Source organism: Lonchura striata, chromosome 6 (assembly GCF_050655825.1).
Source record: "Lonchura striata isolate lonStrDom1 chromosome 6, ASM5065582v1, whole genome shotgun sequence".
In the NCBI taxonomy this organism is placed as follows: domain Eukaryota; kingdom Metazoa; phylum Chordata; class Aves; order Passeriformes; family Estrildidae; genus Lonchura; species Lonchura striata.
In genome coordinates, this window is record NC_140708.1 from 14,857,348 (window position 1) to 14,882,360 (window position 25,013).

At 39.2% G+C, this 25,013-nt stretch overlaps 1 protein-coding gene across 4 annotated transcripts in view; it reads left to right on the plus strand.

Annotated features, from left to right (window-relative positions):
- The window catches only part of OGDHL (oxoglutarate dehydrogenase L), a 47,614-nt gene extending 24,391 nt beyond the window's left edge, over positions 1-23,223 (plus strand). For all 4 annotated transcript variants that reach the window (XM_021536150.3, XM_077784555.2, XM_085583271.1 and 1 more), the window contains 11 exons: positions 1,167-1,269; positions 1,876-2,004; positions 4,003-4,153; positions 6,168-6,295; positions 12,643-12,821; positions 16,364-16,435; positions 17,256-17,381; positions 17,997-18,069; positions 20,114-20,277; positions 20,805-20,959; positions 21,656-23,223. In XM_021536150.3, the coding sequence (XP_021391825.1) occupies positions 1,167-1,269; positions 1,876-2,004; positions 4,003-4,153; positions 6,168-6,295; positions 12,643-12,821; positions 16,364-16,435; positions 17,256-17,381; positions 17,997-18,069; positions 20,114-20,277; positions 20,805-20,959; positions 21,656-21,779 (1,404 nt within the window). In that variant the 3' untranslated portion in view covers positions 21,780-23,223. The remainder of the gene's footprint in view (positions 1-1,166; positions 1,270-1,875; positions 2,005-4,002; positions 4,154-6,167; positions 6,296-12,642; positions 12,822-16,363; positions 16,436-17,255; positions 17,382-17,996; positions 18,070-20,113; positions 20,278-20,804; positions 20,960-21,655) is intronic.
- Positions 23,224-25,013: the final 1,790 nt, after the last annotated feature.

Consider the following 25,013-nt stretch of genomic DNA (forward strand, 5'->3'; position numbering starts at 1 on the left):
CTATTCTTGTAGCAAAAGGACTGGAAGTGCTCTGAAGTAATTAAAATATATTGCTCATTAAAAATTGCTTCAGTTCTGAGGGAGAAGGTGATTAAATGAGAACGTTGGAAAATAGAAGCATTTGTCAGCTGTTCTTCATCTCTAGAACCCTGATTCAGCAGCAAGACAGTATTTGAACACTCCTGTTGATAGCTTCATATTGATAACCTTGGCAGGCTTGTGTCCAGCAATGATGAAATAGAATCAATTTAGCCTTTTAGTTTTCTTGCAAGAATTCAACCAAGTTCAGAGATCATTTGAAGTATTCCAGAATGGTGAAGTGTTGAGTCTGGTGTCTGTATTAAACTGGTTAGGCCTTTACATGAATTTTTTTGAGAATGAGTGTTTAGAGGGCAGATGAAACCTTCTGGACCTTCTGAGAAGGTGTAGTGACGTGATATTGCAGATCAAGAAATAAGCAGTTTGGTAGGTGCATTCTGTGATCCATAAGAAGCATCACAGCTCATGCAGAAGCAGCTTTCCTGAATCATTTATTGAAAGAGTGTGCCAGTAGAGGAATCGTGGGATTTGGTGACTGGATCTAGGATCCTGGATGGATGTTTGGCTGCACAGACTGACCTCAACACTGCTAATTCCTTTAAAGATTAGCTAGCTCAATAACTTCAGTGTGATTCTGGGTTGAAACACAGGCATTGCAGTAGTGTTCTGTCTCTATGGAATATGGTATTCAATCTGTTGCCATTGAGAGGTGTGGCCAGTAGGTTCTTTGCTAGACTAATTTTTTGGAACCTTCTTTTCCAAACTTTAGTGGCTTTTGTAGCCAGGAGTATAAGAGCTGGATGATTTTGATCTTAGAAGTATGACTGTAAATTATATTTGGTATTTCACTTGTGTCTCATTCAACAGCAATGCTTGCAGCTTCAGCTCTTGGTACACTCCACTGTAACACCTATCCAATGAAATGATTTGTTTAGAGTAATGTGTGTAAGCATGTTTCTAGAAGGCAGTTTGATCCCAGATAAAATGAATTTTATTTATTTGTATTATTGTAATGAAAATTTTCTCATGGAGTTAAATAGCTGCTATTGTCATGCTGAATGAGAAGTATCATCTGTAAGATTTGAGGGTGTTATGTTTATCCATTTTAAAACCTTTTTGTTCTACAGGAAGAAATTGCAAAATATGACAGAATATGTGAAGAAGCATATACTAGATCTAAGGATAATAAGATCCTTCATATCAAGCACTGGCTGGATTCACCTTGGCCTGGTAAGGAGTGTACTTTCACTTATCCTAGTGTTACCCAAATGTGCTTTTATTTTGAGTCCAAAATCTAGGATTTAAATAGATTTTATCAGACAACATTCCTTTAAAATGGAATATGTGACCTTTGTTTTGCCCCTGTTAATAGTAAATATTGCATTCTGCCAGATCAACTTGAAATAAATGCTTTTGTTAAAAAATGTGCGAAGTAAGCTGTGACTTTGAAAAAGCCATTTTCCAGTTTAGCAGGGAAGTGTTTTTCCTATACTGTTAACTGTCTGGGCTGTCAGGAAGAAGGAGTATGTCTCATGTTCTTTATTCATCTGTTTATTTTTGTTTGAGGGATTGAGGTGCCATATGCCTTTTATTGGCAGCCTCTGCCCACATAGTAGGACTTCACAGGGAGTGAAAGCAGGAACAATATAGATCATTGTGTGCCTGCAAGATCAACTTCTCTTGTCATGTAATCAAAATTATTGTTTCCCAGCAAAAGGGGAAGAACTGGGCTTAGTCTGCTGCTTAGCATGTCACTTGAGTTGTTGAACAAATTGTAGGTGATATACATATCTCCTAAACAGTCCTTGACCATGTCTCCATCTCTTGTCCTGGCAGGCTTCTTTACTGCGGATGGAGAGCCCAAGAGCATGTCGTGTCCCCCGACGGGCATTTCGGAGGAGCTGCTCACTCACATTGGCAACGTCGCTAGTTCAGTGCCAGTCAAAGACTTCAAAATACACTCAGGTCAGCTGAAGGCTTTGTGTCTCCTCCTGGCTTTGTGTCTTGCTCCATTTCTGTATTTCTGCACAGAAGTTATTCTTGGACTGTTTCTCCAAGAGGAAAATGCCTGTGACTTTTTTTTACTTTGACTCTTCCACTCTATGGGTGAGGAGAATGTGACATTTAAGTTCCTGCTGCTTGTTGTCAGCATAATATTCTTTCAGAATCACACCACTTCTGTTTCATACCTCGTTAAAATAGATTTTCTTTTGTGTGAGGTAGAAGTTTCTTTGCAACCTTAAGTTAATAACTCCTTTAATTCTTCAAGTCCTTGCTTTTTTTCCGAAAAAGTCTTATCTTTTGTTCTGAAAAGATTCACTCCTCACTTTGGCATCTATTACAGTAAGTATCTGTCTCACTGGGGAGCCCCAACACTGTCTAAGAGTTGTGAGATAGTTTTATTTCCTGGGCAGGTTGAAATCTAGCAACTACTAGGATCAATTACCTGCTCATTCCATGGAGAAACATGGAGACCTTTTGTTTAGGAATCTTTTTTCTTTTGTTGACTTGTAGGGTACATACTAAGAATAGGGTATAAAGAGAAGTTTTTCTCTTTAAAATCTCTAAACAGAGAAAGCTAATCCTTTCTGGAGTCATCCATCAAAGAATAAAGTTTGTCTTCTGTAAATATTCTATGTGTTTCTGTTCCTTTGGGAAGTAAAACACAAGTAATGATGGTGGGGCATTCCCAGTTATTAATTAAAGGCTTGTTGAGCAGATACAATTAATGGATAAATTTAACTCTTCTACACATTTGTGCACTTCGTTGTGACACTGATAAATTAAAAATTGTAGTTACCCAATAAAATGGAATTCTAGACATTCTAATTAAAAAGGTAAATTGGTCCCTTGTTAGTGAGTTGATTAACCATTGACACTAGGGAACACTTGCCAGTATATAAGGTAGATTTATGGTTCAAAACAATTATGGTATGCTAGATTCTTTTATGCAGTTTAAAAGGCTGTGAGAGGGAATCTGTGGAGAAACAAGGGGAGAGAAACAGAAATTTGAAGTACTTTGTCCTTTCACTAGAATAAAAAAGCTTAATATCATATAGTCTTGCAACAAACAATTGGAAGATTATTTTTTTAATCAAATGTTTAGTATGTTCTAACGGGAAAATTTTCAAGATTTTTTTTTTTTACTTAAAATGAGGCAATTTCAATGAGAGTTTTATGTAGAAAGAAAATGAGGTGTTTTTCTGTAAAATTGTGGAAAGTAAGGAAAGGGAAAATGGGAAAATAGCATCTGGGAAAGCTTACCAAAAGTATCAGTGCAGCAAAATAAGGTGCTATCAATTGACAGTGAATACGAGAGACTTGTGGCCTCAAAACTTGAAGCACCTGTGTGCAGCTGTGGAGTTTTGTTCCCTTTGAAAATGACAGTGTTGTAGCTTGTGCTTTGGCTCACAAGGTTATAAAATCTTCACTGAAAAGTCAGCTATTGGCTGCCAACTGAAAATCCATTGGCAGCTGCTACAGTTTTTCTGTTTATATGATATTCATAGTATTGATCCATCCATCCTGTTTCACTGTGTAACATCTTCAGAAGTGCAATAAGACAAATGCCAAGAGAAAATGAGGAAAGAAAGAAGACAAAAATTCAGAAACCAAATAGTTGTTTTTGGTCTCGTATAAAACAGCACTTGGTGTTAGAGATATGAAAATAAATCTTGTGGAAGAATAAATTCACCATGGGTCTTTTTAATTGTCCTCAGTAGTTTATGACACAGTCAACCTTACTTTCTTCTTCAAAAGCAAGGTATGAACATTATACAACTGCTTGCTGGGAAGCAAGTTGTTTTATTTTGCCAGCAGTTCAGTTCTAGAAAAACAGTTTGTAGACCTGATTTGGTATCTCTGGTTAGTTTAGGCAATGAGGAAGGAGAATGGTGAATGCTGTGTAAACAGAGAATTTCTCTGAAGTAGATCCATTCCTTTCTGATCTTTGTTCTGATGTAGGACTCTCTCGGATTTTGAAAGCCCGCTCGGAAATGACCAAGAACAGGCTTGTTGACTGGGCCTTAGCAGAGTACATGGCTTTTGGCTCTGTGCTCAAAGAAGGGATCCATGTCCGACTGAGTGGGCAGGATGTGGAGAGAGGTACTTTCAGGTCAGTACTGAGATAACTGTTAGATGTTGTTAAAACTGTTGAAGTCCCACACTTAAAGAAATAACTTGGCATTTGTTTAAAGAATATGGTCTTCTGCAGGGAGGAGGAAGTTTGGGCTCTTTCTTCAGCATTAATCTGAATATTATAGATTCTTGCAGCCAATAATAATCAAATTTCCTGTGTATCTGTAAGCAGCATTTTAAAGTATAGTATTTAAGCCAGAACAAACATTTTTTGACACTTTCTACCTTCTCTTGCTGAAAAGCAGAAATGGTATATTTCCCCTGCTTTCTAACAAAAAATACAGTTGTATTCCAGAGGATACTTGCTGCAGCAGATCCCGAGTCTCTTAGATTCCAGTGGTGACTGCTTGGAGCTTGTGTACCCTGTGAACAAATGTGTTGCCAGTTGGTTTTTAAAGTGAAATAAGGTCCTTTGTACTAAGACTTTTAATGTCTGTGGGGCATGTATGAAGGCAGGATCTTATCATTTGGTAAAATATGTACAGTTTGCTGCCTTACCTGATTTTCTGTAGAGTAAAATGTTAATGATGTATTTAATTGAAACCTTTGATATAATGCCAATACCTGGGGTGAATGCTGCACTGTGCTTCATTGTGAATGCTTGCAGAAGAGAGAAATAAATCTTGGTGCCTGTCTTCTCTGGTATGGCATTGGCTAGAATTTGGAAAGAAGTGAATATACTGTGTTTCCATAGTAAAACAACATGATGAGGTGCTTTCACTATTTTGGAGCTTTTAAAGTGATGTCTAGAAAATAGTTCTTTCTTTCAATATTCCATGTGATGGATTCTTCTCTTCCTGTTTCAGTCCTCAACACTATCAATAGATAGAAGCTAGATAAAACTGCTGATAGCAGCAGCAGAGCCCTTCTCCTCTTGGAGACAAACTCTTTAGGACAGAGGGAAGAGGGGGGGGACAGCCTTTATTCTGTACTGGTTTGCAGATGTGCAGATTTCATGTCTGTATATTTCTGACTAGCCATCTCTGCTCATCTTAATCACCTTTTGCTAAGGAAACACAAAACTTTGTACTCAAGAAGCTTAACAGCTAGGTCTTCTGTTGTTGAATTAATGACAAAATCAAAATTACAGTGGCAAAAATGATTTCTGCGAAACAGCTGCCTGTTGTGTGAATTTCCCCCTTTCTCTCTACTTCCATTCCTGTGCTGCTCTTCAAAGGTTCAATCTTTTTCTGGTTTTACATTGTTGAGTTCTAGATAAATTTCAGAGCTCTTTTGCTAGCATTCATTATAGCAAGGGAAGTGCAAAAAGAGTCAGACTTCAGTGTTGGCAGCTGTACAACACACAGTATTGTTACCAGTACAATAACTGGCCTTATGTTAGTGATTGTAAAGCTGGGCATATTGCTGTGATTCACTCAGTCTGCTCAGAGAGTTAATGGATTGCAGTAATTACTTCAGTCATCTCTGCTTTGGTAGTATTCCTTGGTGCCCTATTCTAATGCTGATTAATGGTGTTCTAGAGAACCGTAAATGGTGCATGTGAGTGGAAAGAGCAGGAAAAAGGATACAACTCCTTCAAGTTTCAGTGCTGAAGATGACATTTTTTTCCATTAAAGACAAACAATTATTTCAAGGAAAATATTAGAATTTGTGAGGAAGGCAGAAGGACATGTTTTTAATAACAATTTTGTTCCTCCGAGTTTCTTTAATAATTCTATTTGATAGCAACAACTTCCCCATCCTTTTCTCTTGTTCCCCATTTCTACTACCGACGAGGTATTTTCAGTTTCTTTGAGTGCTTGAGAAGCCTGGATAGTCAGTAAAAGTTCTTACAGTGCAGCAATTGTATTTAGACATGTGATTGTATTTCCCATGGTTTCAATCAGACCAGGGTGTTGTGTGTAGCAGAGATAACCATGGTGCTTGCTTGCTTTCCAGAACACAATTTTGATGCTTTAGCTTTAAAAATAGCTCTGTTAAAGCCCAAAATGATTCTTGGCTAATAAGTCTCTTTCAACAACTCTTTGCAGCCATCGTCACCATGTACTTCATGATCAAGAAGTTGACAAGAGAATTTGTGTTCCCATGAATCACCTGTGGGAGCAGCAGGCCCCCTACACCGTGTGCAACAGCTCCCTCTCCGAGTACGGGGTCTTAGGTACGTCTCCATCTGCCATGGGGTTGCCAGGGCTGCCAGACAGGAAGCAGAGCTCAACAAGGAAAAGAATGTGGGGGAAAAAAAAGCTGTGAAATGGTCATATATGAAACAGGCATCAAAGCTCTTCCTCTCAGGTTCTGGCAGCCCTTAAACAAGCCTCCCATAAACAAGCATTTTACAGTTCTGGGATTTGGTTAAAAGCATCTATCTGCTATTGTTGATCTTGGCAGTGCTGGAATGTGTACCTGATGATTTCTTAAGAGGAACTGACAAGAAAACCAGAGACACTTTGTCATAGAGATATAAAAAAATCCGCCCTGGCCTTATCTGAACTATTATTCTGAATGTGCTATTTCAAGAAAACAAATTCTTTTTAGTGATAGCATTAATCATAGTGAATTATTTTACCCTCAGCTACAGTGAATGGATAACCTTACTCTGACATGATGAGGGTGGCAAGAGGAATGTGGAGCATGAAACAAATACATCTAATAATTTATCAAAAGCATTACTGATTCTATGGATAATAAAATATCATGTGAAGGAAAAACTTGAAACATCATAGTAGATAAAGGTGGTAGTTGATAGCTGCTTGTTTTAAAGTTCTAGAAATATTTGGTTACTTAGTCATTGCTGCAATGCTACATATTACATATTGCTAATAATATTAAAATTAATGTGGTAGAAAATTGTACAGTTGGAGCATGGACTGAAGAGCAGATTTTTTAGGTATTTTTGTTAGCTCTTTGGCAGAATTAGTGTGAACAGAATCAAATTTTTTGTGTCACCAACATGTAAAGGTAAACTCTAAATAGGGAAGTGCAAGCAAGGATGTGTATAAATGGGAGAAAAATAATTGGCATAGATAAAAACGAAGAATTTAATTTCAGAGAATGATTGTTTCTAATTTCCTGTTGTTTCTCACAGTGTGTTCTGGTTTTTCTTAATTTGAGCCTTTTTACAGTATTGCTGCAAAACCTGTAGGTAAGTGGCTCATAGGTTTCTGGATTTGGTTTTATTACATCCTAAAAGAAGTGACAAATGTCTGGATATGACTGAAATCTGATTTTGTTTCAAAAATAACACCTCAGTAGGAAGCCTAGTGTTGTTGATACAGTGTGAAGGCAATTCTGTCACAATTCCATTCTTTAAAAACTCACCAAGTGGGCTCTCTTTCTTTCTCTTTATCTCATCCTGCTCACTATTGCCCTTCCACATTTTCCAGCAAAAGATAGGTGAAAGTTGATTTGACAACATTTGTTGAATACAAGCAATATGGTAAAATAGGGTTTTGTTTGTCTGCTGAAAACAAGAATACAATTTCTGTGCACTTCTGCTTCAGCAGATGGGATGACAGGTTCTTCAAAATGAATAATATTAATGCTTTCAATTTTCAAGAACTTTAAATGCCTTATGTCCAAGATGGTTTCTAACAGTAAAGGAGATTAAATTGGTACAAATAGTTGATAAGTGATGTGGCTTTTTGTGTGTTTGTTGGGTTGTTTTTTTTTTTTAAAGCTAAAAATGCCAGGTTCTGTGTTGAAGTGATTTTATAATGAAGTTTTCTCTCTCTTGCTGGTATTTATTTAGTGACCTTTTCCAACATGTTTACTCTTGTGTATTGTCTCCATAGAGAGACAGTTTTAGGATAAGCAGCAGTGTGTGAACATGTCTCTTCTAGTTAAGGCTGTGAGTCAAAGAAGAGCTATCAGAATTTATATTTATTTGGCTGGTAACATCGTTGGATCTCCTTTTTAATACATGGAAGAATAAGTGAAGGCTTGTAGTTATGGAATTGATTCTTCAGGAGACCCAAAACCCCTGAACACTTTATTTTCTCTAACTGCTGTTTCTACTATCTAATTCTGTTAAAAGAAGCAGTTTAGAATTAGCACACTTAAGTGTTTGGTGGTTGTAGGGAGAGCTGTGAGATAATATAAAGGGGGAAAATGGTGAAAAAGTGTTAGGAATTTATGACTGTGTTAACATGCAGCATCTCAGAAGCATATTAGGAATTTCCTTAGTTTCTGTGAGGTAGAGCTAAGTAAAAATGGGTTAAACAGCCCAGCATGATATAACTACAGATTATTTCCTTGGCAGGTATATAAGCCAAGAGCTGGTATCTGTTCAGAGCTGTGAGCTTTGCACCAAGTTATAGTCAAGATATTTAGGAACACCTGGGGAGCCATTGCTCCATTAAAACAATACTCAAGACTGATTTCACCTAGAAAGAAAATAAAGGCAGTCTTGATCAACTGTATTTCTGAAAACTGCTTATGTTTTGTCCACAGGAAGCTCTGGAGTGGGTGTAACCTCAATATTAAATCAGAGTACTTAATAATCTCTGATAATGTAGAGTATTTAATTACCCTTTGATAATTTTGTTTGACATCCTATGTCTACTATTTTTAGTTATAACCAGATTATAATAAATTTAGTTGTGCATCCACTTGCCTTACTATAATTTTTCCCTTGTACTGAAACTGAATATCTGGAAGTGTAAGTGATGGGCATGAGAAGTCCTTTAAGCAAAAGATGTTTGTCTGAACTTATTTGCTGACTAGGATAGAGGAGGAAAAAGAAATTAACTTACAGATGCTCCATTATAACTCTTCAGCATTTTTTAAATACTTGAAAGGATTTCCTGTCTTTCTTTATGGCCCTCAGAATCACTGTGTAGTGTTGAATCTAGCCAAGAGGTGAGGTTCTTTGTCAGATTCAATACAGCCTTTGAGAGATTTTGGGCTGGGGCATTCCATACAGGGAGCTTTCAAGGAATATCAGGCAAGATAAACTTGGAACTAGTGTGTGGTTCAGGAAATTCCTGAACCATGGGACTTGGAGTATATTCTTTTTTTCAAGGGAAAGTCAAGTTTTAAGTAAGAGATGAAAGGAAGAAGACTGGTATTAATGTAAGTTGTTTTTTTTTTTTTTTTTTGCAATAAACACTGCGGATGAAATATGTAGTACTACTGCTCAGTCAGAACAATGTATTTTTAATGTTGGGGGTAGCAAATACAAATACCTGTCAGAAATTGTGTTAGGAACTAGGACAGACTGTAGTAATCAATGGCATCTGCATGGAGTTCTGGGAAGGCATTAGTCTCCCTGTTTAATAGAGTCAGATGGGTACTAACTTCACTTTGTCCTGAGCTGTGTTTGGGTTTATGAAAGGATTCATGCACTACCCCCTCTGTAGTCACTATGCTTAGAATTTTTATTAAAGATAGCAAAAATCTGTCTTTGAACCTTTCTTTATTCTGACATAAAATCCTTGTACTGGTAAGCCCTTTTAACCATTTGTTAACATTCATGCCCTAAGTCACTTTAAAATCATATTAAATTAAGTTATGGCTGTAGCCTTGCTTGCATTAATTGAAAAATGGCTATTCTTATGACAGTGATGAAAATGCTGTGGGGAAAAACACAGCACAGTATGCTGTGTAAGCTGCCACTTTGCTCAACAACACTTCTTTCTTTGCCAGAGTGACAGAAGAACAGTGAGGGCGCACAGCAGGCACTGGACTAAAAGAAACAAGCATTTCTGCTAGGTCTGTCATCTAGGGACCATAATGAACTCCAGCAATTGAAACATTAGCTTTGCAGCCTTAATCAAGTGCGGTGTATTTTTCTTCCCTCTGTCTCCTCAGTGTAGAAGTTTACCAAATTGCTGTGCTGGTTCCTGGTTCCCTGTGCCCTGGTGTGCTCTGAGCCCTGAGCAGCTGCCTGCTGTTTGGAGTTGGCTGGTTGCTCTCCAACACCCTTCGGGTGTGCAGATTCCTTACCTAACATTCTCTGAAAGTGGTTTTGCTGCCTGGTTGCCTTAGATTTCCTCACAGCTTCAACCTATTCTCTCTGGTTTTAGCTGTGTAAGAGTTAATATTTTAAACCCACAATATTTGCACAGGATTTAAAAGAAATGAAATGTTCAGTTCTTGTTTCTGCAGATGCAAACAATAAAATTTGCAAGGTTTCTGCTGTAGTTTTTCTTTGGGGTTTTTTTGGGTTTTTTTTTTTTTTTGGTTGGTTTCTTTTTTTTTTCTTTTTTGTTCTTTTTTTTTTTTTCTGTTCTGAGGTTGAGCCCTTGTGAGGGACCTGAGTAGGAACCTGCTCCCCTGCAGTTCATGTCCCATTGCTAGAATGGTGGAGACTTTCTACTTCAGGTCACGTTCCTGGATCTTGACTCTGGTGTCCCAACAATCCCCTCACACTCTCCTGGGCTGTTTGCCTTGAATCTGTCTAGAGCTCTCTTCACCAGCACTTTTAAAAAATTTATTTAGCAGTTTAGACCTTGTTCTTTAAGCAATTTTCTCCTCATGAAGGTAGTAGTAGTAATTCTTCACAGACTCCTTAGTCTGTCAAGAGTTAAAGCCATTCCACTGCTAAAATCATGATTGGAATAGTTTTAATTTAGTAACTCTCATTGCCATTTCCCTGGTGGAAAATTGAGTTCTGGTATACCAAAGATGTGTATACCACAGACATATGTGCCATGAAATAGTAGTCTCAACAATATTATTCTCAAAATACTAATCAGAATGTATAGCTTACATTTGGATCTATTCTCCTAGACATTTTTATAGCTATCAGAAAGCTTGCAAATGGTATCTGTGTTAAGATCACATTTTTTGATGCAGCTTCACCTAGAACATTTTTACCCTGTAGAGATTAGTGTGAAGTTGTCAAAAAGATAGGAAATGAGAAATTATACTTGTTTTTCCCTGTGAATTTTAGAGGTGATCTTTCATATACGAAGTAGAATTATGTGCGTGCTGTGACCAAATTTTAAGTATGCACTAAGGTTCGTACTCTTTGAAAAGCACTGTTTGATTATTGATAAATCTGAGTGGTCAAGACCTCAGTTTGTGCTTCTCTAAAAGCTAGATTACCCCACCCTTACAGAGAGCAGCGTATGTACAAATAAGTCTTGAACATATTGCATATTTTCTCAACCATGTCACCCAATCAGTAGAAATGGTCTCTTAAAGCTTGTGTAAAATTAGAATGGGATTCAAGCCTATCTAGGGAAATTTATTTTTCAGATACCTTTGGGAATATGATTGAAGGAGTTGTGTAAATTTTTCCCCTGTTTTCATTGTGTTAAGAACCATGGAATTATATAAGTGAGGAGGCCAGAGACGGAGGAAAGGCTGTTCAGGCAGTCAGGCCAAAGGCAAGGCTGGAAGAAGTCACTCTCTTTGGTGATGACCTGTCATGGGGACTCACAGACAAAGGGCTGGCTGGCTGACTTTGCAGTCTTTTTTGGCCTCTAATGTATCAGTTGCCTTTTTGGTGGGACCATGAGCATCTGCTGGAGTCATGGACGGAGTGTTCAGAGATGAGTAGTCCAAAAGCTAAGTGACTCAAAGATTTCTTGCCATGGGCATGGTAAATGAAAAATTGAGTTGGAATTGCCAAGGAGTAGGCTGTGAAGACCCAAAAGTTAGTTGATCTGCTGGAGTAAGCTTCAATGGGAATACTCCTTGTTGGAGTTCCCTATTTGAGACCAGATCATTATATTCTGTGTAAAGCTTCAACATGAAATGTATCTATCAATTAAATATTTATTCTCTGTGTATACTGAATCAGTTTTACCTCAGTCAGAACCTCTACTCCCAGACCACTGCTATATAGCTGTGCTTTTTACTGAGAGCTTTAACCTTTTTGGTTGTAATCACTCCAAACTCTAGGTGAAGAGCCTGAGTACAGGTATTCATTCAGCACTTCAGCCTCTTCTATATCAAAGAGTCAAAGGAAAATATGAACAGAGATCTAATACTGTAACACTGAAGCAGACACCTAAATGTCCTCAGCCCTGCCTCAGAAAGGATTTTTTTTATCCAAGTCCCAGATGTGTTTGCCATGTGGCTGTTATATTCAAATTTGTTGGAAGATCTGAAGACTGGGATCATGTCTGTAGGCTGAAAATTGATGTCACCAGTAATTTTCTTTATCATCTACGTATGAGAGGAGGAAAGAAAGACAATGTTATATAGGGCTCTGGAAATATTAAAATTAATAAATAACTCATTTAACTGGGCCGTAAGTGCATTTTTACAGGAGAAGATAGCAGTGAGCTCTTAGGGAAACATACTAAAGTTGGAGCAGATGGAGGGAGTGTAATTTGTTTAAAAACTACTATGATATTGAAGTGTTTGAGGAAAAGTTTGAAGGATTGAAGTCAGGCTTGGAAATGGTACTATTGAAAACTGCATGATTTATAATGGGGCTCTAAAAATCCAGTTCATGCTGTAATTTTGGGTTTATTTTTAATTTTTAGCAAGGAATGAACAGAATTTTTGGGAAATCTGTTGATTTTCTATTTCTCCTACTTGTTTGCTTGTCAGGTTTTGAGCTTGGCTTTGCTATGGCGAGTCCCAATGCCCTGGTGTGCTGGGAGGCCCAGTTTGGGGACTTTCACAACACGGCTCAGTGTATAATAGACCAGTTCATCAGCTCCGGCCAGGCCAAGTGGGTTCGGCACAACGGGATCGTCCTGCTCCTGCCACATGGGATGGAAGGAATGGTGAGTGCTGCTGGCTGCAGTGCCCTCTCTGCAGCTGGAAAAGCCAAAGGTGGCCTGGGGATCCAGGGGTGATAGGGACCCAGGGGAAGAAGGCACTGTTAAGCATGTGGGGCTGCCTCAGTTTTATGAGAAGAATGCAGATAGATTGACTGCTGAAAACCAGAAAACCCTGAGAAATATTTCTGAGCTCTTAGCTTTATGTCCTTCTTAGTGGCATGTATCACTTTCCCCCATTTTTTTCCTTTTTTTTTCCTCTCTTTTTTGGTATCTTTCCCTAAGACACTGCCTTCTTTCCCCAGAAAGCTGCATTCTCAGTGTACAATAAGAAAAAAAAAACATATCTGAGAGTGCTTGCTTGGTTTTATTTTGCATAAAGTATATCTCTGTAAAATCTGCACTAAATTCTCATGCTATGAAATGATATAAAGCAAGTTTAAAATGTCTTTAAAAATCATTGACCTTAATTTTGATATAATAAGAAATCTCCCTCTTTCTGGAAAGGAAAATGTTTCTACTAGCTGTTGACTGTCTTTGATGGCTAGTAGGAGGAACTGGACAATGTCTTAGAGGGAAAGGGTGTGGGTACACACTATATGTAAAGTTACATGAAGTTCATATCATTAGTGGAATTATTCTTCAAATATTTAAAATTATTTTTAAGATTACATGAGCATCATGTCAGGCAAGGTTAATTTTCTCCTTTTCAAATACATTAACCTTCATGAATTATTGCATGTGTGTTTCTAGTTTTCTGTTTAAAAAGCATAGTTTGTGCCACAGTGGCAATCTCCATCTATATAAATGCTTTAGACCTTTTCACTTCAAACTGTGTCATTTCTATTCTCACAAACAATTTAGTTATTTCCATTCTGTCCTGATACATTGGGGTGCATTCATATCTTATGAATGGCTTTCCATATCAATTGTGCTTAAAGAATAACAGGTCTGATGCTGTTCACAAGGGTTTTGATAAATTAATTTTTTTAACTGTATCTTGAGGGGACAACCTGAATGAGCCCTCAGCAGGAGGTGTGGTCCTCTGCAGGGAAGCACTCAGCTTAAGGGGTGGTTCTCTGCTACTTAGAATACATTTAATTTTTCTTTTTCCATAGCCACTTGGCAGAGAAGATTTGTACAGGTCTTCTGAAATATGCTTATTTTGCTACTAGTGTCAGCTGTTTTTGGAATATTTAAGAATCCCACCAGGCTGCTGAAGTAGTTTTATCTTCCCAGAGGACCTTTTCATTAGAGGAGGACTAGTCTTTCTATAACTACAGTGTTGGGGACAAGATGATTTGGGGAAGGATTCTTAATGGGATATGGATCCCTTCACCTCTAGGTCATGCATTCACAGGCAAGTTGGCTGTGATTGAAAGACTCTGCAGCCTAATGGCTCCTTGGGGACTCATCTGAAAGTAGCAAATGGATTCAGTATAGGTCTCACTGGATAGGTGGTCACAGTAGAGATAAACCCTACCCCATCCCACGCAGTGGTTGCTGGCAGTCTGATTGGTGGTGTCAGCACAGAAACTGAAGATGGATGTGAACACTGAGGCTCTGGACTGAGGTTGTTGCTGGGGCAGTGTGTGAGTGATGGGAAAGCCTCACCTGCCTCTCCTGTAATTGTTTGCTGGTAACATCTCTGTTCTCAGTGTACTGCCTGCAGTGTGCTTGTGAAGCTCTGGGTTTTGTGCTGTGTGTGCCATGCTTGCTGCATGGATTTGATTTACGGCAAACAGATGTGAACAGAAGAGGTGCTACAATGATGCCCAGTGCTACTGTGCACCACAGTTTTGTGCAGCTTTGCTGCTTGCTCTCAGGTCCTTTCCTGTCTATGACCAGATTATTTGGCACCTCAAAAGTGGAGGCAGAATTCAAAGGAGTGGTGATACTGTCCTAGGCTGTTTGTATTATACCTTTGTTGCCAACAGAATGTTTTTTTTCCTTTGAATTCCCTTAGTCCATGAAGCAGACTGAATCACAGAGTCATAGAATGGTTTTTGTTGGAAAAGACTGTAAATACCATCTACTGATCACCATGGCAGGGAGCCTTTCACTAGACCAGGGGCTGCTCAAAGCCTCATCCAGGCTGGCCTTGAACACTTCCAGTGACAGGGCATCTACAGCTGCTCAGAGCAACCTGCTCACCACCCTCACAGCAAAGTTTTCTTCCTTGTATCAAATCTATACTTGGTCCCCTTGCAGCATAAAGCCATTCCCCCTTGTCCTATTGCTGGCCAACCTTGTAAAAAGTAGCTCTCCAGCTTTCTTGCAGGTCCCCTTTAAGTACTGTAAGGTGCTGTAAAATATTTCCCTGGAACAATCTCTTGCCCAGGCTGAACCATCCTGACTCTCTCAGCCTGTCTTCATAGGGGAAGTGCTCCAGTTCTCAGATCATCTTTGTGTCCCTCCCATGGATCTGGAATCCTGCACTTGGAATTAGGAAGGAATCAAGGGGGATTACCAGTTGTCAGAATAATGACTGATTTTGGAGTTAATGTATTAAGATTTCAACACAGGAAGATATTATGTGAGCCATATAAAGAAGAAATCTCTTTATGATCATTATTAGCTTAGGAGACATGGAGAGAGTTGAGAGGTGTAATAGTTTGTCTGTGGATTAAAATACTTAACAGCTGAGTGTAAAATTAAAGCCCTTTCTAAGGGCACCTGTCACTTGAACAAGCCAATGCTGTCAGCAATAGCAATACATAAAAAAACATATTGCATTCTCACGTTCCTCACAGCTTTCTCTTATCCTTTATAAACAGGCACATGAAAAGTAAAAACAACAGATTCTGTGACATTCATTATTCCTAATAATTTCTGTGGCCAGCATGCATGTTTTGCTAATGTAAAATGGAGCTAATAGCATTTGTGCAATTCAAGTAATTGCCATGGGTACTGCTAGTGAGACAGTGGATGGGAGTGTTCAGTAATGACAGAACATAAAATATCTCCTGAGGAGGCAGAAATTAATCATAGGTTAGTCTGGCAGATAATGTGTGTGTGTATTTTGATCTATTTTAGCTAAGGCATTCATCTCAGTATTTGGTCCTGTACTGAACAGTGAACAGTAGTAGGGCAGATCCTGTGCTTGCTTTTGTTGCTAAAAGTAATCAGCAGGTAACTTTGTCCTGTTCAGCATGCACAAAGAGTGACTCACTGCAGTATTCTGAGGCACCCAGTGCTTCTCTTCCTGACATTCCTTGTGCTGCTGTTTGCTCTGTATTAGCAAGGTGATTGTTATACCGACATGGACCACTGCCTTTCCACTGGTCTTCACTGTGCAGCTAGTCTGAGGGTAGAAATCACTTGCAGCTGGTAGAAATGTTGGAAATACATGTGAAACCCAAACCTCTATGAAAACAGAAGATGAGGAATTCTGTCCTGTGGTGTGTCCTCTCTCCCACTGCTGCTGTTGATGCCTTTGGCTGGGGGTCAGGTGTACAGCTGGTGCAGAGGGGACAGCGAGTACTCTAGACTGATGTCTTACTGTTCATTTGGCTCTTTAACATTGTTTTAAATGATACCTTTACCAGGGTCCAGAGCATTCATCAGCCAGACCTGAGAGGTTTCTGCAGATGAGTAATGATGATTCTGATGCCTATCCAGTAAGTAGTTTTGTCCTTTTCTTGCTTTTCACATCCCAGAGATTTTTTTGTTACTAGCATCCTTTTAGCTAGGTATAGCGGGTTAGGATTTAGCTTCAAGTCTTGGTGTAACTTTAACTTGATCCCAGTAAAAGTAATGGAAGTAAGCAGCATTGCTGCTCATTACAAAGCTGAGGTCAAATACAGTTAATCTCTGGCAGCATGATCTTTTTATGGCTGTTCTCAGGGCCAATGATCCCACTTGTTTCTACTGCTGTGTGCACTGCAAATAGGTGTCTCTAGCCAATTTCTAAAGGAGGTCAAGTGAGACTACCCTGGCTCTTTGCAGTGGAGCTAAATTGTACTGCTAGGAGCATGAAAATAAGCAACTTCTAATTTTGATTGGACTAAGGCTTTCATAGATTGGTCATTCACTTCTACAGATAAAGTACACAGCTCTACAGGATGGGAAAGAGAGTGAAAGCCAAGTGTACACTGAAAAATTGAATTATAGTTTAACATTCTTTCAAAGCAGTTCTGTTTTGTTTCTTCTATCTGCTAATGTCCTAGTCCTCCTCAGTCTTCCTTCCTGGACTTCCCATCTTTTTTGAATTAATGGAAACTTTTCTTCCTTATTTGCATAAATTTTTAGGAAGAGTAGAAACAGAAAGGAAAGATTTGTAGGGATGCTTCCCTAGCCAATAAAACAACCTCAGCTGAGAGCCGCTAAATAATTTTTTTTGAGGAAGGGAGTTGCTGAGAGTCAGAAATAAAGGATGGTTTTCATACCTTTTATCTGATCTTTGAGACATTTTTCTAATGCCTTTAATGTTTCTCACAGGAGTTCACGGAGCAGTTTGAAGTTTCCCAGCTGTATGAATGCAACTGGATTGTGGTGAATTGTTCAACTCCAGCCAATTACTTTCATGTCCTCCGGAGGCAGATCTTGCTGCCATTCAGAAAGCCGGTAAGGTTACCTTAATGGACTTGATTATTCCAGGTAAATTAGCCCTCAGACAAGGAGTGGCCTTTGCGTATGACACACTGCTGAAAAGAATGAGGATTACTGGTGAAAAACCTTAACTGAACACAGGTTGAAGTTGCCAGTATGATGGAAAGGATCTCAGCTCTGATTTACTATGAATCTAAAGCTTGATTTTCAGCTTTGCTTCCATCTGGCTATGCAGATCTTCAGATTAGCTTGTCAAGATATTAGTGATGTAGCTTAGAGGTTGCAGAACTGTCATCTGCATGTCTAATTGCTGGAACTTCAAAGACCCAAGATACAACTGCTTAATGTTTTACTGGTTCATAGCCTGTGATTTGATTTTGTTGTCAGAAAAAAAGTATAAGCAGTGAGTTTTGAGAACCTGTAAGAGGAGTAGGCTACCTAAATCTGAATAATTTAGAAATTTTTATGGCTTTCAAAACAGGAAAAAAATAATTTACTGTGTTTGCTATTCATACTATTTTATTCTATATCATATTCAGTTTATGGTTTTTGCGTGCACAGTGTTACAAATGTTGCAGTGTAATGAAGATAAAGCACCTCCTGACTCTTGGAAAAATTTCTGTCTTACAGCTGATTGTTTTGACACCCAAGTCACTGCTGAGGCATCCAGAAGCTAAATCCAGTTTTGATGAAATGGTGTCTGGTAGGTCATCTCAAAGTATTGTAGGGAAATAATTAGCTATACCAAGTTGCATGTCAAACTGTGAAGAACAGAATCTGCTCTGCAGTTTGTCTTTTCTTTCGGCATAATTCCTGTGGAGCTGCCATGGTGAGAGCTAACAGGGACTTTTTCTGAAAAATTTGCTTTCACATATAGATTCATAATTTTAACAGGTTTATCTTGAAACCTTAACCCTTAAACTTAATGGTAAGTGCATTCCTATCTCTGCAGGGAGTTTCCCCTCAAGAGGTCCCTCTGCTCTTTTTCTCTTCATATAAAAATGTAGTTGTTCTTTGTACTGCCCATGCCTCCTGACCCCATGACTGAGGGATGGGTTGTAATTACACTGGGCCCATTTGGAAGAATAATGTGCCCAGTTCTTGTTACAATGCTTGGTTTGGGGCTGCTGTGTCACACCAGTGATCTAAAGTGAGATCAGTGAGTTCAGAGCTGTTGTTGGCATGCCATCAGCACCAAGAGATACACAGTGACTGCAGGGGGAATACCAAACACTGCAGTGGTTTTGTCTTACCTTGCACTGGTTAGACTGTGTTGGAGTGGCATCAGGAAATGCAGTGGCATGTAATGAGTGAGGGATTAAAGTGACTGTTCAGAGTGATAATGTGGACAATAAGTGTGTTGGTCTATCTCCAGTTCCAGTGAGGGTCTTGACTGCTGTCAGAAGAAAGCAACAGCTCAGTTTTTTAAAAGCAACTTACACTATATAAGTGTGCTTAAATATTGTATTATATTATTTTTCTAAGTGTGTAAAATTTGCTTCTCAAGCAAAGGCATTTGCTGTTTTTATTACTGTTTAAAAGCTCTGTAGAATGGGTCAGATTAGAAATTCTGTAAAATTTGTCACTTTGTCTAGGGAGTCCCCTCTACTTCAAGCTAACCTCAGTAGTGGCCAGACTCCAAATTAACTTTGAGTTTTGGCATATTTTCATGTTTCTGCTGAAGAGGACAACAGGTAATAAAGTGTTTCTGACTCTCAGCTAGCCCTTTTTGCTCTGCTTTTAATAGAAAGCTGAGAGAGAGGAAGATTGACTCCAGCTGACCCAATGAAGCACAGATTCAGTCTTTTTTAATGATGAATTCTGCTGTTCAGTGGGACAAGATAATTCTGACATAAATCAGTTCTTCTTTGATATGTTTGTGCTGTTGCTTTCCTTCCCCAAGATAAATGATTAAAACAGGAGCTTATTCTCCTGATAAGTGAGTGTGCCGATTCAGAATAGGGATTGAGCTGCTGTCTGCTACCCTGCAGTTTTTTAATGTGGAAATAATTCTACTCAATCATATATGAGAGCAAAGAAAAGGATCTTTTAGACCATCAACTCCTTCTTCCAGCATCCCAAGCAAACTGTACTCCTGGGAGATGGTAGCAGTGAAGATATGCATCTGAAATTGTACTTGTACATTAGCATTTATACATATGGCTCAGCTCTGTGCTAATTCTTGCTTTGACTATTGCTGTTTTAGCTCTCAAACAGAGGTTTAAATCAAATATGCAGCAGTAATGTGCTTGGGTAAATATTTCTGCAGCTGCCAGATTTAATTGCATTATGGATATGTGTTTTGTTTTTATAGAATATTCTGAAATTTGTAAAGCTGTATGAATGTTACATGGTTGAGATAATCTTGGAAAGAAGAGAGTATTCAGGTGATTCTCTGAAAAAAACCCCAAACTGGAAGCAAAGTTGAACTGTCTAATCAATTTAAAAGTAAAGATGTAATACACAGCACAAAGCTGAAAAAGAGCCTACTGTTGATATGATTCTGCCTATTAAGTATGGTGAAAGACTAGATTATTAACAATCTTCTAACTTCTTGAAACAGAACTGCTGAAAGTCACTTTAGCCAAGTTACCAGTCTGAAAAGTAGGACCAGACAGGCAGGAGAACTCTTTGATTGCTGCAACCTGCTGCTTGCTCAGTAAAGGACTAAAAGACTGTTTCTTGGGCTGCTTTATTGAAATGTCAGGTCCACTGAGGACACTTTTTCTAATTTGTGCTCCAACTAGGTACCACTTTCCAACGTGTGATTCCTGAGAATGGGCCAGCAGCTCAGGCACCACATGAGGTCAAGCGAGTGATTTTGTGCACAGGAAAAGTCTACTATGACCTTGTAAAAGAGAGAAAGAACCAAGACCTGGAGAAACAAGTAGCTATAACCAGACTTGAACAGGTGAGCTCCCTGATCTCAGAAAACAGGGTGATGGGGGTTCCTGTGCTTTTAAATAGACACCTCTCCTGGAGTAGATAATGATAGCATTTTTCTAGCACTTAGCATCTTACAAGACATATTCTAATCCTTCATGGCCCTGTGGAGAAGGAACACATCAATGAGATCCAGAAAACTTGATGATTTTTCCAGAACAACATAACAAAGTGAAGATTACAATATGATAGCACCTTAAATTTGTATATGCAGTCAGGTTTAAATGCTGTGAATACTGCACTTGAAGCTATTTTGTCATTCATTCATTAAGGACACACTACGCTACTTACTAAAAAAGCTGTAGGAGTGCAGGTGGTCTGGACTACAACCTACTTCTGTTCATACTAATACAACTATAAAATACTTGTGTATTCATTTCTGAGCATTAAATCAATTAGAGAAACATGAGTCACTCTCCATGGAAAAGTAATGACTCACCATGGGCTAATACCATATAAGAGAAGGCCTTGATAATTATTACCCTCCTTTTCCAGATCTCACCATTCCCCTTTGACTTGCTGAAAGAAGAGCTTGATAAGTATCCAACTGCTGATCTAGTCTGGTGTCAGGAGGAGCACAAAAACAGTGGATATTATGATTATGTCAGACCTCGTTTCCGCACTATTGTGAACCGCACTCGACCCATCTGGTATGAGACTTTAAACAACTGCTCTGTCTCCTGGGCCTGTTTGTTTGCTTTTAAATTTGGTTGGGGTGGTTTTTGGGTGTTTATGGGTATGTCAGGTTCTTCACAAATCAAAACGTCTGAGTCTGGGTTCTTAGGTGAAGGAGGGAAAAATCTAGACTACTATTTCTCAAATACAACATGCACATATTGCACCTTCTTGCAGATCTAAAAGAAGATTAGTAGGAAACTAGGTCTGTATTTATTGCTACTTAGCACAGCACTTAACTCTCTTTTGTCTAAGATTTTGTCATTTTAAGGATTTCATTCCAGATGTTAGGTTTCTGCAGGAGACAGCTGTTTTAAGAGCTCTGTCCAGGCACCTTTGCATTTATTTTAGATGACTGACTCTCAGATCTGCCCATGCAGCTGTCAAAAGAATGAGAGTCTTCATTGCCAAAATTATGAGACAGTGTAGCTGGCTGCCCTGGGAGGGATGGGGAGAAGACACAGCTTAACAATGATGGGGGGAAAGAGAGGAATGCTGACCAGAAGGTATAACTTGGTACAAGTTACATTGATTTTTAGTTAAAAAAGATTGATAACTAAATATTCAAAACAGCCAAGCTAACTTAACTGCATCAAGCAGCATGTCCTCATGCTTGTTACTGTCAAAATAGTGTCTCATCTCATTTCTGCCCAATTCTTTTTGTCATGAAGGTATGTTGGCCGAGAGCCTGCTGCTGCACCTGCCACAGGCAACAAGAACATGCATCTGGTGTCACTCAGAAGGTTCCTGGATACAGCTTTCAACCTGGAGGCCTTTGAGGGAAAGACATTCTAACTGCAGGGCCTCGACCTGTCTCTGACTAGTAGTCTCTCAAAACACTGCATTTAAAAGGAAAGTGGGGAAAATACTGGAAAATATGTATTTTTGCTTTACCAAATAAAAGGATCCAGCAGCTGACTTCATTACTCTGTACCTTGCTTCCCAGTTTATAAGGAAAAAATTCCAGCTTATCTTCCACCATTTTTTGTCACTTGTCTATTTAAATTGGGACCTCTTTGACACAAGAAGCTTCTCTTATCCCAGGTTGCAATGTGTGCTTGGGGAGGCTCATATCTTAGTCTGTGGGTCTTCTAATTACTGTAAATAAGTAGAGAAGGTATGGACAGCACCATAGTTATGCACACAAGAGTCATTACCACAAGGAAAAGAAATTACTTATTTCTGTCTATATATCAGAGAAGAGCAATGATACTGAAAAGCAGAGTTGGTAGATGACTTTGGTAGAGAAATGTACCAGCTGTTTGTTGGAAGGAGATGGTGAGGTAACCTGGAGATGTGAGGAGGAAACTGGAAACAGCATTATAAAATTGTTCAACTGGGGGTAACAGTAAGTAGTGTGAACCATTTAGATATGAGGTCTAGAAGCGCAGAATTAAAAGGGACCAAGAAAAGGTTGTTTGGGGATACTTAAAGAGGCAAGAATTGAAGAGCAGTAGGTGATCACCAGGAGAATTCAGCATCAAATGATTTCAAAAGTAAGAGGTGCTCCCATTCCCTGGGCTTCTTGTCTCATCAAAATAAAAAGCTGTAATTAAAAACTTTAGCTATGATCAGATACTACATATCCAGGCAGGTTTCCAGAAAGGCCTGTGTGCCTTGTATTGACCTTTTATTTGGCTTGGATAACTGTGATGATAAACAAACAATCCTTCTGTCAGAGCAAAGAAGTAATGTGGTAAGGTACTTACCATGGAGTCCAGAACTGAACTTAGTCTAATGTTTGTGAAACTCTGTAGATTCCTTTGAAATCAGGCTGGCTGCCCTGGGCTTTTTCTCTCACTGAAGCATTTCAGCTAATTCAGTCTTTGAAAACCTAATAAACTTGGAAAGTACTGCAGTTGACAGCCACAAATGTTGTTTCCTATCCCTTTCTATAGCTCAAAGCATTAAGCTGATAGACAGTAACCATCACCCAAAGTATTTGAATACTTTTATGAATGCTTGTTTCTGTAGCAAGAATTGAGTGCAGCTAAATATTCCTGGCTCTGTTTATTGTATTCTCAGCTTGCATAAGGGAGTCAGTGCTGCATGAAATATGCTAAATGCACTTTTGCCACAGTATAGGCAGAGGTAGAAAACAAAATTAACATAGAAATATAAACAGTAAATGACAGATTTTCACTCTCATTGTGTATCATAGATTGTGGCATAATAGTTTCATAAAAATTCCATCAAAGATGCAAAAAAACCAATAAAATAGAAGTACGTAAGAAGAAAATTCTCTGTTATGGCTGTTCTTTTTGAAAATTTCTCCTTTGAGTGGGGACATTAACATCCTAACTGTAAAAATGTTAGGACAGCTCATTTTTCTGTTTTCCGTTTGTTTCTTCAGTGTTGGCTTATTTAAACATAGAAGCAGTGAGGTAGACAACATTTGGAGTAGCAAAAGATAACTATTCAAAACCATTGAGTCAAAATTGATAATAACATTGACATTATATTAGACTATTTTGTTTTATTATTTGCTGATTTTCCTGAAATAACACATCAATGCATTTTTATTTCAATGAGAGTTTTTAAAATACTGGAATTTGACTGGAATTGACATCTCTAATTTCTAAACATTGTTAATAATTTCTCTAAATGTGCTGTGTCTTCAGCTTTGAGATGGTATATGATTAAAAGATTAATATTTGTATAATGTTTGACAAGGGCTAAAATATTATATAGACCTCTTGTGAAAAAAAGTTGGCACTGAAATGCAAAAGACAGCTTTGCAATTTAGGAGAAACAGCAAATGTGAGAGTGAGTTGACTTCATCTATTTGGGGACACAGCATGCTGTGCATGCCCGCAGCAGCAAGACTTGCTAAGATAATCAGCTTCTGTCACTATTCTTCATTCCTGACCGACAGCAGGAGCGTGCTCCTTTGCTCTGCCCATGGTACAGACAGTCTGTGCTAGAGCAGAGGAGGAACCTGTTTTCCAGAAGAGAAACCATTCTGTTTGTTCCAGGAGGTAAAAATTAATATAGGAGACTAGACAAAAACCAGGAATATGTGTGCATTGTTTGAACTGAGTAGATGAAAGTGTGTACCTTGGGGGGTATTGTCTGTTTCTTTTATTTATTTTAAGTATCCCTTGCTAGACTCTCTGGCTGCTGTTCCAAGAGCTCTGGGTAGCTCTTACCTGGGTGCACAACCAGCAGATGTGCTGCCTCTGATACAGAGCTGGGAATACCCACTGCTGCTAAGAATGACAACTAAATGAAAGCTTGGGAACCTCTACTCTGTGGTTTCATACATGCGTGTATATCTATGTATGTATGTGTATGTATATATATGAGTGTGTGTGTATATATCTCTTAATTGCTGTGGGCATAGATGATGTCGACCATTGTTTAACACATGAAAGAGGCACACTCAATGCTCACATAAAACCAGAATGGCTGTAGAAGCAGATAGAATAGATTTGTAAAGTTAACAGGTCTGGTCAAAGACGGAAGAGAAGAGTCCACTGTTGTCTCTTATATTGGCTCAGTGAATTCAGAATGTTTTGATTTTCCAGGCAGCTCCTCGGGCTGGTGCTGGGCCCTGGGATGTGATGCGGGTGTCCGGGCCAGGCTAACGAGCAGCCCAGGGCAGGTGGGGATAATTAATTCCTGCTAATGGGGCTGGCCTGTGTGCTGTGAGGCTGAAAGCCCAGGTTGTGGTCACAGCCGGCCCATCTCTCTCCGATTTGCTCCCTAAACACCTCGAGCGCGTTACCGTGTTTTCCCCGAGTGCAGGGCTGCGGCTGTGCCCTGTGAGGGCCCCGCGCGGCCGCGCCGCCATTGCCGCAGTAGGAAGGTGTGGGGAACGAGGCCGAGGATGGCTGCTGGAAAGGCCTCAGGCTGCCAGGTACTGGACTTTGTGTGGGCAGGTAAGAGGCTGGGAACGGTGTGGGACGTGCTGTCCTTGCCTGGGGCGGAGGGAGCGCTGAGCTGCTGTCAGAGCTGCCGGGCACTGTCGGGCCTGCAGTCAAGCGCACAGCACGGCTGGGGATCTGTGGGGCTGTAAACTGCTGCCCC